General features: G+C 41.9%; 1 protein-coding gene across 1 annotated transcript in view; it reads left to right on the top strand.

Annotated features, from left to right (window-relative positions):
- The window catches only part of UST (uronyl 2-sulfotransferase), a 308,265-nt gene extending 295,618 nt beyond the window's left edge, over window positions 1-12,647 (top strand). The window contains exon 8 of the mRNA XM_050949786.1: window positions 12,079-12,647. Within this exon, the coding sequence (XP_050805743.1) occupies window positions 12,079-12,362 (284 nt within the window). The 3' untranslated portion in view covers window positions 12,363-12,647. The remainder of the gene's footprint in view (window positions 1-12,078) is intronic.
- The last annotated feature ends 2,150 nt before the right edge of the window (window positions 12,648-14,797 follow it).

Here is a 14,797-nt window from a genome sequence, read left to right as displayed (position 1 = left end):
CTGGCATTTCCTCTGCAGATGAGTTTGGTTTTGGCACCACCATCTCTGTCAAGTTCAACTTAGAAGTTTGTTTCAAGTAATAAAAGTGCCTGACCACATTTACATAAGTATCCATTCTTTCATGCTACCAGTGTGAGTAAGTTTCAGCATAATTCTTTCTTACGCAGAAATTTGCTTGAATTGGGGATGCAACCTTAAATTGCTATCAAATTAAGGAACCTCTTAGAAGTTTCTGTTCGGATTTAATATTTGACTTTCTGTGTAATGCAGTGCCAGTAACTCTTCTGCTTGGTAACTATTAAGAGATTTCTCTTGCATGCAGTCTGTCTCCAATGGGATTTCTCTTCAATTCAGTGTCAGCATATCTGACCAATTTTGTATAGTCTGAGTATGACACTTTATAAATTAAAAAAAATAAAAATCTGTTGCAAAACAGTTTTCAAGTGGAGTGCCAGTGATGACATGCTGCAGTTCTAGATGAACAGGCTACCCCTGAGCTGGGATTCTAGACCCCTGTATGGGAGAATTTAGGTTTCCACACCTTTGAATTAGTGGAGGTAAGATGCATTTAACTTGATAAGACTGCCGCTGCCAGCAGCTTCCTCAGAAGAGGTTTCATGATAAAACTTCCTAGTTGGAGAAAAGGGCCCATTCGCTGACAGTTGTTGTATAGTATGGAGTAAGCTATCTATCTATATTGTCTGTGTAGGCATTTTCTTTTATAAACAGGTGTCTCATAATAGTAATATACCATTTTAAATAGTTTGAGATGGGAAAAAAAATTGCATTTTCTAGTTCATTGCCAGGCCGGTGCAGGATTTTCCTGTACAGTATGTTCCATTGTGCTTTCCCCAATAAAGATTTACATGTAAGAGATCGTTTCCACCATTTTCAGTGATGAACTGTTCCATTTTCCAGAATATCAATATTCTCCTTACGTTTATCCTTAGCTTTATTTTTCTTAATTTTATTTGATTGCTTCTAGTTATGCACTTTCTCTACCTTGCTAAATAATTTCTCTCCTTCCTTGGAGTTTTCATCCTTTGAATATTAGTAGATGGTTCTCATGTTGTTTCCATAATTGCTTAGCGAGCTGTACATGTTTAACTCCTTTCATCTTTTTCCTAGTCAATCCCTCCATCTCCCTCAACAGCTTCGTTGCCCTTCTGTAAGCTCCCTCCAGCTTGTAAATTAATAATGAATTTAAGTTAGATTAACTATGGCACTGTCTCCTTTCCTCTTCCTGAAGATAAGACCACAAGGTGCTACATCCTTTGTGGGGATGTTCTTCCAGATAGGCACTACCAGAACACAACAGTACTCCCTCCTTGATAAGCTCTTGATCCAGACACCATGCAGAGGGGTGTTATAGACCCTTCCCGTGGGGGTTCCAGAATGGCACCAAGAGCTGAGAATCTGGCCCATTGAGCCTTAAAATAGCTTTGCTGCCATGCAATTAACTTTTTTTTTTGTCATTCTCATTACATTAACCACCAAAAGTCTTGTTTTAGGAGAACATTGATCATTTGAGTGACATATCAAATAAGGGACCTTCTAGATTGGTATATTACTACTAACCATAATGACATACATTTATTTCCATTAAATGAAGCTGTGGAGAAATAAGTATTCACGGTAGTTCAGCTCCACATGGTTGAACGGTGGGCCCTTCCTGTATAGCTGGGGAAATTAATTTACTCTATCTCTGACAACCACCTCTAATGTCCTGGGACCGACACAGCTACAATTACAGTGCATAAAACAATGGAAGATATTGAATTTAGCCATCTGAAATGGAAGCTCCACAACATAAAGAAGGAGGAAGTAAAACTTAACAGCAAAGTCTACTCCCTGAGAAAATTCAAGAAACAAAACATCATCCCCAGAAGTTTCACCATCTATAACCCTCTGACTCCTATGTACAACTCCAAATATGCTGAACAACTCTGCAGACAGACTTCAGAAAAACTGAGGAACCATTTACTGCACCTCACATACTCCAAAAGGGATCACCTCAAACAAGACATCATCACATCTCCCCCACACTGGAGGAAAATAATCCTGGAAAGTTACCTGCAAATCATGCAAGAAATCCAAAGCAATTATTCAAAAAACCTGATGACAGTCATTCAACACAAAAACAAAAAGTGGAACCAACTACTACACAACCCACAAAATACGACCTCCAGGAGAAACCATGGCACTAGTACCGACCACATGGACACTACACAACACCCAAACATCGTCAGTTTATCAGGACTACCCCTCTCCGGAGCTGAATTATCTGTACTCTCTAAGAGACTGGATCTCTGTCTCACCACAGAACCTGATACCATCCTAACATGTGGAGAGCTAAGAGAATTCTTCCATCATCTCCACCTCAGAGAATTCTTTCACAATAATGACACCACTCACAATTACCACTTTTCCACTAACAATCATAAGAAAAAAAATCATCTAACTGGAAACCACGGAATGGATGAAACTACACTCTTGATTGTTACATTGTTTGCTTCAGGAAAAAAATGACTGCAAAATCCTTAACAAACACATCCACCATAATCACTCCACCACTGAGAGGACAGCCAAACAGTCCCTGAAATCTAACCACCAGTTAGTGATCAAACCAACAAACAAAGGGACACCATTGTAGTCCTCAACTATGATGACTTCATTTGCAAGTTCAACCAACAACTCTGACACCACCTACTAAAAAGAGCTCAAAGAAGATACCACATCACAATTTACCCAGGAATTAAGGACATCATCAAATCCTTCCCCAAACAATTCCAAGAGAATCTCTTCAAACTCACCTCCCCCCACCCGCCAAACTCACCCAGGTACATGCTTACTAAGGTATACAAACAGGGGAACTCAGGCAAACCCATCATATCTGTCCACAGCATTCTTACTGAAGGAATATCAGGACTCACACAACCATCCTGAAACCACTCATACAAAGGGCCAGCTTCCTCCAGGACACTAGTGACTTCCTCCACAAAGTCCTTAACATTGTCAGTCTCCCTCAGAATGCCCTCCTGACCACTATGGATGTCACTTCCCTGTACACTAGTATCCCTCACAATGACAGCATAGCTGCCTACCTCAAATATTTATAAGACAATGTACAGCCCTCAATTATCCACCCCAAACATGTCACCAAACTCCACCATTTCATCCTCACCCATAACTGTTTTACATTTGACAACAAACACTTTGTCCAAACCATGGGAACATAAATGAGTACTAGGATGCTCTCCAAAATGGGCCACCTTGAAGAAGAATTTCTCAGGAAATGCAACACAAAACATATAATATACCTGAGATACATTGATGATATTTTCATCCTCTGGACAGACATCTTAAACTCCCTCATAGATCTATACCAGAACTTCAACAACCACCATTCATCCATTAAACTCTCTCTGGAACATTCCCACACCAATAACTTTTTCCTGGACACCACAATCAACTTCAGCAATGGAACCGAACAGACATCCATATACAAGAAACCCATGGATCACCACACCTACCTTCATAAATCCAGACACACCCAGAAGTCTGTTTTCTATAGCCAGGCACTCAGATACCACAGAATATGCTCCCAGGAGAAAGTCCAGGATATACACCTTAACACACTCAAAACCACCTTCACCAAACAAAAACACTCCACAGAGAAGTAGATCGCATCATGGAATGGACCACCCACATACCCCCAGGAGAACCTGCTTCAATACAGAAATAACCCCCCACACAGCACATCCCTACTTGTCACCTACCACTCCATTCTGGAACCCATATGGGGTATCATCAAGCAACTACAACCCATACTCGTTGGGGAAATCTTTCCTGAACCCTGACTTCTGGCATACAAACAACCTTCCAGCCTCCCCCAGCTCATCATCAGAAGCAAACTCCCCACAGACCAGGACACACCGATTCAAAGCGTCACCAAGACCCTGCCAGAACAACAAATGCAAAACCCGCAGCCATAGCTCCACTGCTACCATGATCAACACCCCACACAACACACCTTTCAAGATGCATAGATTCTACACATGCCTATGACAACATGTGGGTTACCTCATCCAATGCACTAAATGCCCCAGTAACAACTATGTGGGTGAAACCAGAAAAATCACTACTGTCGCCAGTGAACTCTTTCAGGAAAATGGTAAAAGACAAAAATACCCTGTGATGCTATATGATTAAAGATGACTCTTTGTATCATGGTTGCTATCACTGTTATACAATTGCAACAAATCTTGTGCAAAATATGTCGTGTAAGATGTCAGTGGAAAAGTTATGATTTATTAAGTATAATTATCCTGTTTATATGCATGTATCGTCTTTGTATCTGAAGTTATGAATATTGGCTTGGTACTTGCATCTTAAACCTGTGATGTATTCCTGGGTGACACACCTCAGGATAAGATTTACATCAGGCCTAGACAGCTATGTGTTGATGGCCTATCCAGAACACTCCACTTTCACAATGGGGCCATTGAGGAAACTTATCTTGTCCAGATAGTGCTTCCTGAGGATGCATCAGACAGCAAGGAGCCAATGACCACTCCCTGTGATTCAGCAAAACATGTAAGGACATGTGATATGTTCATGTGGCCCTGGACTCCAATTTGGCCAATAACTCTCCACAGACAGGGGCTGTGGGCTTTGCTTGGGATGGTAAATTTCCATGCACATGGCAAAGGATATAGAAGACCTCTGAGACATCTCTATGTTGCCTCTTTCCTGATATAATTCTCTGGACTATGGATTTACAAGCAAAAGGGGGATCTGAGGGCCATACTATCTTTTGGAAGTTACCGGAGAGACTTTTCAAGCCAGCAGTCTATACCAGTGGTTTTCAGACTGCAGGTTGCGACCCAGTACTGGGTCACGGAATGTAAGACACTGGATCATGGCAGCTCTGGTCAGCACTACCGACCAGGCCATTCAAAGTCCCACCGGCAGTGCTGCCCAGCTAAGGCATGCTAGTCTCTACCTGTTTTGACACCGTGCTTCACCCTGGAAGTGTCCAGCAGCAGGTCTGGATCTTAGATGGGGGGGGGCATGGTGCTCCACATGCTGCCCCCGCCTTGAGCACCAGTTCCGCACTGCCATTGGCTGGGAACCAGCCAATGGGAGCTGGGGGAGCGGTGCCTGCAGGCAAGAGTCACACGGAACTGCTTGTGTGCCTCCACCTAGGAGCCGAAACTGCCGCTGGACACTTCCGGGGCGCAGCATGGTCTGCGGTACCAGGACAGGCAGGAAGCCTGCCTTAGTGCCCCTGCTGCGCTGCTGACTGGGAGGCGTCCAAGGTAAGCCTGTGCCTCAACCCGTTGCCCCAGCCCTGAGCTCCCCCAAACCCAGAGCCCCCTCCTGCACCCCAAACCCGTTATCTCTGGCCTCACCCCAGAGCCTGCACCCCCAGCTGGGAGACCTGACCCTCTCCCACACTCCTGCCCCAGTCAGGTCCCCTCCTGCACCCTGAACTCCTCATTCCCAGCCCTCAGCCCTGCACCCTAATCCTCTGCCCCAGCCCTGAGCCCCTTCCACACTCCAAACCCCTCATCCCCAGCTCTGTTGGGTCGCGGGCATCAACAATCAACTGGGTTGCCAGAAAAAAAAGTTTGAAATCCACTAATCTATACCATCACTGCTACAAACCTGATATAAGGACTTTGCAATCATTTGTATGTGTATGGTCCATTAACCATTTATAACTCTTCTTTTCTTTTATTAATAAAATCTTTAGTTAGTTTACTAAGGATTGGTTGACAGTGTGATATTTGGGTAAGTTCTGAGATTCATACTGACCTGGGGGGTCTGTGTCTGATCCTTTGGCATTAGAAAGACCATCATTTATGGTGAAATGGGTTTTCAGTAACCCCTCACTACATTAGATTGGGTTATCTGGATGGGAACCAATGGCTGGAATGTGTAAAGGGGACTGTGTTTGGCTTCTGGTTAACCAGTGGGGTACTACAGAAGTTCTTTTGTTACTAATTTGGTGAATCTAATTTATAGAATAAACCAGTTTTTGTGGATTGTCTGCCCTGCTTCTTGCAGGCATCTGGTCATACACCCTAACACTCCACAAAGTGATCACTCAATATCTGACCTGTCAGTCCTCACCTCAAAGGAAACCTGCACAACACTTTGAAAAGACAAGCCTGCTAGTTTAAATTTATAACTCTGCTAGACCCTAAAAATCATGGACTGAACAGACACACTGGATTTATGGCTTATTACAACAATCTATAAACCACCGATCCCCCCAGTATTATGACTGCAGAGGTGATAACAGGCCACTCTATCTTGAATGGATCCTTGAAATATGTGCTGATTACTTATGTTAAACAATTTGTGCCACCTTGCATTTAGCTGTGATGCTCGGAGTACCTTTCCCAGACCTTAAGAATAGCTCTGTATAGCTCAAAAGCTTCTCTTTCACCAGCAGAAGTTGGTCCAATAAAAGATATGACCTCACTCACCTTATTTGTCTAACCATCGTATTCACGCAGTTTCAGGGCAGCAGAGCCTGGTGTGGGGTTTTCCTTTATCAGCAATAAACTGGCTGACATGCAGGTATATGCTGTTGCACCACTCTGTCATTCTAAAGCTCCAGCTTCGGACATGGGGCTCCTAGAATTCAATCTTCACTCACCTATGGCCCCATCCTGAAAGATGCTGAGAACTCTCAGTTCCTCATGATTTCGTTTAAAATTGAGAGTGCTCGGGATTAGGCCCCTGAATCATTTAATCTGAAAATATTAGATCATTTGAGAAGGCTGAGTGATTTCTTAACTTCCCCATTTAGTAGAGAATGTCTTTATCCTTATTTTGATTTAATATGGCATTCCAAAATTTTTCACGCAAGGGACATATGAAATTGATATCTGAAATATAGGAAACTAACTGCTTTATTGCATTGAGGAACACAGATTTTTTGTTTGTTTGTTTTTTTGTTGGTTTTTTTTTTTTTTTTTGCCATGGTAAATACTTGTCACCAAGTTACCCAAAATGTATTTAATTTTTTTCATCCATATTTGCATTTCAGTTTCTTTGCATCTTGGTTGTGTTAATGCAAGACCGGCTGTGATTACTGCAAGAGGTTTAGGTCACTGTACAGTGTATTCTTTTTAGTATATTAATGGAATGCCAAAAAAAAAGAGAAAAAAAATAACACTAGAAAGTAAATGGTGTAGTTTGTTGATTTCCATATGGTGAATTGTCTCAAAGGTCATAAAAGGTGGGGTGGGGAACCCTGTCCTCTGGTGGAGCAGCTGGATTTACATCACATTTCCAGATTGTTTACTTTGGCATGCAGCCAGATCTGCATAATTTTTCTATTATGCTTGTTTGATGGATAAAGGGGAGGTGGTAAGGGTGACTTCAAGGAGTGGCACTGTAATTTTCTTTTTATTTATATTAAAGGGCTTTTTAAGAGAGCTGAAGATTATAAACTAGTCTAACTAAAATTTAAGTGCAAAACAAGGTGAAGGTCAGTTGCATTATCAAAACTTCACTTAGCTTGAAGTCAGGAAGGCAGGCCCATTTTGATCATAGCCCTGGCCTGCACTTTTTCCCAAACAGCAGATATACTCTTGTATTTTTACAGGCAGTTTGTTATTACTAATTAACAGCAGTTACTGTGAGGCAAACTGACAAAAGCCAAGAAATCTAAAATGCTCCTGAACAATCAAAAATAACCACAATGGGCTTGAGGTTTCCCTCCCACAGAAGAGCTCACTGGAGAGGAAAATCACATCTGGAGACTGCAAGAAAAGCCTCATAAAGTTTTCTCCTCCTCGTCTGCAAGGGCAAAGGGGAAGGGCGGTATGCGTTTGCAGCTTCTCAAAGCAGAAAGGGGGGAGGCATGCCACTGGAACTTAAGGATCTGTGTGGTAAGCAAAGGACAACTGCACACAACTAAGAATCCAGTCTATGCTGCCTGCAGGCCTCTCCTCCCCAGTAGCAGCCCAGCTCTTTTAGCATTGCTGCCATTGGCAGAATTCCTTGTGACTGAACACAGGCCCCTCTCTCTACTGGAGTTAGCAGCCACAAAGGGGAATTGGTGCTGCTAGAAGTAGAGATTTCCCAGTGGGGTCCCAGAGAGACCATGTACAGAGAATAGCTGTTTCCAGTTCTTGCCCAGTGCCCCACATCCCTCCTCCTGCCTCTAATCTGTGTCCTGTTTTGGAGGAGCTCCGAGTCAAATGGTCACACAAGGGAGCATGCAGTGAAGGCACAGATCTCCCTTTCTTTTTTTCCTCTTGTTCCCCTCCTCCACCCCACACCAAATTATGCTTTTCTCTGGTCTCTCAGAACTGGAGAGGAACAGCAGGCTCAGTAATTTCTAAGCAGGAGTAAGGGGAAAATATTTCCCTTAAACTTTGTTTTAATCTACCACCAAATACATGCTAGACACTGTGCAGACAAATATGAGGACAAGGTCCTTGCCCTGAACATTTGCAGTCTAACTAGAATATTACTAAAATAAACATAGCTTTGGCTTTGAAGGCTCTTTTAAGTAAGAAAACCTGGATTGTAGCTGTAAAGTGTGTTATCTAAGGCTTGCACTCACATAGCTGTTGTTCTATGCTTCCAGTCATCTGCATTTTCACAGGCATTGTTTTATTTATTCTGTTTTGCTGCGTGCATATCTTTACATAATGAACACTCTTATTGGGCCCTCTAGGTAGACTCAATATTTTTTCCCAAAATAAATATCTTGTGGCTTTTATAGCTGGTTAAAAATATTATTGTGTTCCCTAAAAATCATTGTAGATCATTCCTGTTAGGTGAATAAGTAACTGTTGGAGTCCGCAGAGTTGTTTCACTGTCCATCCTAGAAACTCTGCCTTTGGAGCTATTCATCTATCCTATAACCATACATGTAAATAATTCTTCAAACATGTATATACGGGCCCTGATCCTGTGAAGCACTTAAGCATATGCATAGATTTGTTCACCTTAACAGCTCCACAGACTTTAATAGGACAGCTCACCTGAGCAAAATTATGCACATGTTGGTGCTATGCGGGACTGGAACCTTTCTTAGTAAACTACAATGGCTTCCTTTGGATAGAATACTGTATAGACCAAAAGTAGCTATTTAGTTATATTAAACCATGGTGTTGAGCTGTCCATGGTAGTCTTGCCTCAACATGCTGGTGTGTTGTGTTTTGTTACTTCTTTGCCCAAGAAGAGGCAGTTACCAATAAATCTTCCCTCGTGGGCAATTTAATTTAACTAGCCCCTCCAGTGCCATAAAATCTCTTCTCCATACTCCACTGCTGTGTCCTCTTGGATCTGTCCAAGCCTGTAGTGATAACTGCAGGCACAGTAAAGTGGATACTCCAACAGCAATATCAAGGCCCCCTCTGTTGTGACAGTTAGTGACTAAAGTTGTGTGAAATATTTGGATTTCTTACTGGCAATTGGGAGGAACAAAGGATAATCACTTCAGGGAAGGAATGAGAGCAGAAACAGAGAAATTATCCAAGATCAAAGATCGTGTTTTCATGCAAATATTAGTGGTAAAGGATGAGGTAACAAAGTATAAAGAACTGAACAGATAAAAATTAGTTCAGTTGTTTTTAAAATGGTTGTATTCTGTGCCCCTCAACTAATAATTTATGTATCAGGAAGTTTGTGAAGGATAAGTGCTTCTTTGTAGGCTAGCAGAGTAAAGAGATGGGTGTGTGAGAGAGAGAGAGAGAGAGAGAGATCACATGGTTTCGCTTCAGCGGTTTTTCTTAGCACCAAAGGCAAAATATTCCAGTAGACCTTTTAGATAATGGCAGCCTGGTATAATCGTGATCTGCTATAACACAGAGATAAGTTTAATGACAAAGAAGACAAACTCAGAGAAGAATAAGTGTCTCAAATTTTTCTTCCTGTTGGATTTGTTGATTTGTGACATACTTAATACTTTCAGGTCAATCTGAAGATGTTGGGCTCTAATAAATCACCTGAAGATGTTGAGAGACCATAGTGATGCATGTGGTATAAAGGAATGTATAACTAGGCCTTTCTCTTTATTTCAAGGACACTTGCCAAGCGATATAGGATATACGATACCTCCTTTGTCCTTGCTCTAACTAAACTCATAGACTCATAGACTCTAGGACTGGAAGGGACCTCGAGAGGTCATCGAGTCCAGTCCCCTGCCCTCATGGCAGGACCAAATACTGTCTAGACCATCCCCAATAGACATTTATCTAACTTACTCTCAAATATCTCCAGAGATGGAGATTCCACAACTTCCCTAGGCAATCTATTCCAGTGTTTAACTACCCTGACAGTTAGGAACTTTTTCCTAATGTCCAACTTAAATCTCCCTTGCTGCAGTTTAAGCCCATCACTCAGAATCTCTGTCACCATTGTCTTGTAGCACTATCTTAAACCACGGTGACAAAGTCAGGTGGAACAACTGTCTCATCTTGCTGTTTCATCTCTTATTTCATATCAATGTTATCTAATATTTTGAGATCAAGGTATCAGTGGTAGGACCAAAATCCATGAATCTCCTTTTCTTAGCTCTCCAGTCTGAACTTTTCAACGCAACTCTCAATCTTTTTTTTATAACATGTAGCCTTCATTTTAGATCCAAATTTATATGTCCCACATAATGTACTGCTGTTTCCCTTTCTGTAACTATAAATCGTGAATATTGTACACTCTGCATTGGGAAAACTGTCAGGAAATATGATTAGTTATAGAAATGAATTCCTCACCACTTTACCTTTCCATCTCCACTTTTGCTAAAGAAAAATTGTGGACATTAGGGAGGTTTCACAGTTAGAAGGTTAGTACTTCATAGTAAGTGGCTTTTGATCTACAGTACTGTATTTATGGCACTCTGAGCAGTTCCCTCTTCCACGCATTGGCTTGTGACTCCTCTATCCAAAAGAGGAAGAAAATGTTGGGGATGCTCAATATTGTCTCTTGGTCTTATGTTTCCATCTAGTGGAAAACTGGGAAACCACAAAAGTAAACATGCCCTTCTTCTGACCTGGCTAGCTCTTGTATGTGTTGTTCTCCGACATTAAAGTAAACCTAATTATTGAGAGAGAAAAGACAGCTATATGCTTTTGTTAAGTGATCGATTTTATTAGGCATTGAGTTGTTTTGTGTGAACTTATCACTTGTGAAAGGTATCAGATAGATGGAATCCTATGGACTCAGGAAAGGGCAAGATTCTTCAGACAGTCCAGTCAATGCACCTTAATTAACCATGGAGGGACCACTATTAGGGTGAGAAGTCCCCATGCATAGCCAATCCTTGACATGTCTGCTAAGGCTTTCCACTGGGCACTAGACTGTAACTCACCAAACTAATTTCACAAAGGCAAGCAAATAATCATCAGGTGGGAACAGCTGTTGATCAGTACTAGCATGCTGGATTCAGACAGGTAACACATGGTTTTGTGGCGCTATATCTCATTACCAATTCCCCCTCCCCCAACTGTCTGTCTAGATTAGAACAAGAAGAAAACAGAAAATATTTGGTATGTTTTTTAATTACTAGACCTCACTATTTTGGGGACCATTTTCCCCAATAGCTAATGTTTACAGCAGACAAAGAAAGTACATTAAATATTACATTGGAGACAACGGTTCTGTTGAGGTCTAATAAATATTGGCTATTTAACCTTCCAACTACTTGAGAAAAGTTTTCCCAAGCTAGGTTTGATTATGTATTTGTGTGCACTTAAATTATGCTTATTCATTTGTATGAGCCTAGTTTACTCATGTAAGTGTGGCCAATTAGGAGCCTAGCTTGCCATATGCTGGCTAAAATACAAGATTAGTGCAAGCATCGTTAGATAAGTGCATTCATAGAATAGCCATGTTCAAATGTACATATGCAAATGTGCATGTGTAATTTTGAAAGTCTAGTCCACTATACTTTGTCCTTCTTTAAAAGTTTATTATTACGAATTACTACAGATAAAGGGCTGGAGACATTTTTTTAATCAATAATACAGTAGAACAGTTCCTTAGGTCTAAAGAAGAATGTGATTTTTGGTGCTGTTGATCAGATCCCAATCTTTTTTTCTTTTACAGAACATAGGAAACTTGGAAATCTGACTGTGACAGTAAAAAAGACCGTCCCTTCTCCAGAAGCCATACAGATCCTTTACCAGCGCATGAGATATGAATATGAGTTCTACTACTATGTCAAAGAGCAGTTCCACCTGCTAAAGCGCAAATTTGGACTTAAGTCTCATAGCAGCGAACCACCTCCCAAGCCAGAATTCTTTATTCCTTCTCCCCTGGAAACTGAAGAACCTATAGATGATGAGGAGCAAGATGATGAAAAGTGGTTAGAAGATATCTATAAAAGGTGATGCAAGCACCGAGCTCTCCTCTGGTGACCCTTCCAGCTTCCTCAATATTTTTTTATTATTAAAAAAAATATTACCTTAAGTGACTGAGTTAATGCGCAGCAGCATTTAAAACAAAAAAAAGTTCCCACATGTTGGGGCAATTGAGAGACACCCGGTTTTGCGGGTTATATTTGTTTAATTTTATTATATTTTTCTTGACTCATAGGATCCTTTATATGACATATTTTAAGATGGAACCATCTCTCATCTCATCACAAAATAACTTTTGCACAGTAAAATGCTGCTGTACACATGCACCCATTTGCAAACCAACATATATTAGACATCATTTACCAAGTAACTTTCATTAAGGAAGTTTTAATACCATGCCCGTTACTGTGGCATTGAACATCTGACAGCATTTATAAGCTAGTAGGGATACCACTGGAGTGTAGTAACAACATCTGAATAGCAAGCAAACATGAAGGGTTATATGATCCAGAGCCATTGTTACAACACGTAAAGTTCAAACTGTATTGGACTCAAAACAGAGTAGAAAGTCTCCCCTATGGGGCTTCCAGGTGAGAGGAGTACAATCTACACTTCAAGCATATTATATCAGGTGAAATAAAACAGGTTAAAGAACCCAGTTAACTAGAAGGGTTCACAGAGTCAAAATGGAAAAAATTATCAGTGAAGTTGAATGATAGAGATGAACAGGTAGATGGAAGGCCAAAGGGGCAGTATTGCGTGGTCTTGGGATTTTGCTTCTGCAATTGAGAATGTTGCTCTTAGGCCCTGGAGGAAGAGGTGTGGTGCATAGTTTTTATTTTAAAGAAAAAAATTATACTATTGTCATTCCTACCATGGGACACAGACCCAATATTATACGTAGAAGTTATTCATGCAAGAAACTCTTTCCGTTAGTATGAACAACATTTCTGTAACCTCAGTTCTGTGAGTCTTCATATCTCATCCAAATAATTAACAGAATTAGGGTGAAGTACAGGTGAGGACACCAAATTTGGGTGGCAGTGAAGTAAACGTGATTTTAAAATGAGGGATTTTTTTGTAATAAGAGACATTGACAGGTATGACTGACGTCTTACATACTGCACAATGATAAAATAAAACAACAACAAAAAATCAGTGTAGCATAAAAAAACACATTCAATGGTATATTGGTATGAATGACACTGAAAGTTTAAGTATTGTTATCAGGAAACACTAAAAGGTGGAGTGAATGGGACTGGGTGATGAAATGGGGACAGTTCCATTTAAGGTATCCCCAGGATTTCTGTTACAGTTTTATGACATTTAGGTCTAGAATTTAACTTGGACAAAATGCCCATACGAGCCAGTTAGTATCTAGTTTGCACTTCTAAACAGACTACTCCAATCGTGGGTCCATGCACATAGGAATAAACAGAGCTACTTACTTGTTCGCTCCCTCCCTGGAGCCAAGTGAGTGAGGGATGGGTGGAGTCTTGGCTTTGCATGCACACTCCTCATCAGTATGGCGAAAGCAGGGGTAAACTACTAACACATAGACCAAGGAAAAAGTGCAGGAGGAATTGTGACTCCAAGGGGTGTGTCTACATCACAATGCCTCCCTACATCACTTCTGCGGTGGTACAACATGTGCACCACACCTTGCGTGGGGCTGTGCCTATATTCACAATTTAATACTTGCTAGATTTCTTCTAGGCCAGTGGTTTTCAACCTTTTTCCATTTGAGGACCCCTAAAAAATTTGAAAAGGAGGTGCAAACCCCTTTGGAAATCTTAGGGCTTGTCTACATCAGAAAGTTACAGCGCTGGTGAGGGAGTTACAGCGCTGCAACTTAGGAGGTGTACACATCTGCAGGGCACCACCAGCGCTGCAACTCCCTGTTTGCAGCGCTGGCCGTACTCCCGTTTTGTCTCGGGTGTAGAGGATCCAGCGCTGGTGATCCATCGCTGGTAATCAAGTATAGACACTTACCAGCGCTTTTCTTGACCTCCGTGGAATAAGCAGGTATCCCAGCATACCTGAGGAAGCCTCTGGTAATCAAGCTGGTCTCCTTTCCCGGTTTGCTCTCTCGTTCCCCGAACCCCCGAGCAAGCAGGTCTCCTTCCCTGCGGTTTGCAGGGTGGTTCGGGGAACGCGAGAGCAAACCGCGGCGAAGCTGGTCTCCTTTCCCGGTTTGCTCTCTCGTTCCCCGAACCCCCGAACAAGCAGGTCTCCTTCCCTGCGGTTTGCAGGGTGGTTCGGGGAACGCAAGAGCAAACCGGGAAAGGAGACCAGCTTCGCCGCGGTTTGCTCTCGCGTTCCCCGAACAAGCAGGTCTCCTTCCCTGCGGTTTGCAGGGTGGTTCGGGGAACGCAAGAGCAAACCGGGAAAGGAGACCAGCTTCGCCGCGGTTTGCTCTCGCGTTCCCCGAACAAGCAGGTCTCCTTCCCTGCGGTTTGCAGGGT

Source organism: Gopherus flavomarginatus, chromosome 4 (genome assembly GCF_025201925.1).
Source record: "Gopherus flavomarginatus isolate rGopFla2 chromosome 4, rGopFla2.mat.asm, whole genome shotgun sequence".
NCBI classification, from domain to species: Eukaryota; Metazoa; Chordata; order Testudines; family Testudinidae; genus Gopherus; species Gopherus flavomarginatus.
The sequence above is the reverse complement of the archived record's forward strand: the minus strand, read 5'-3'. Positions and strand labels throughout refer to the sequence as shown.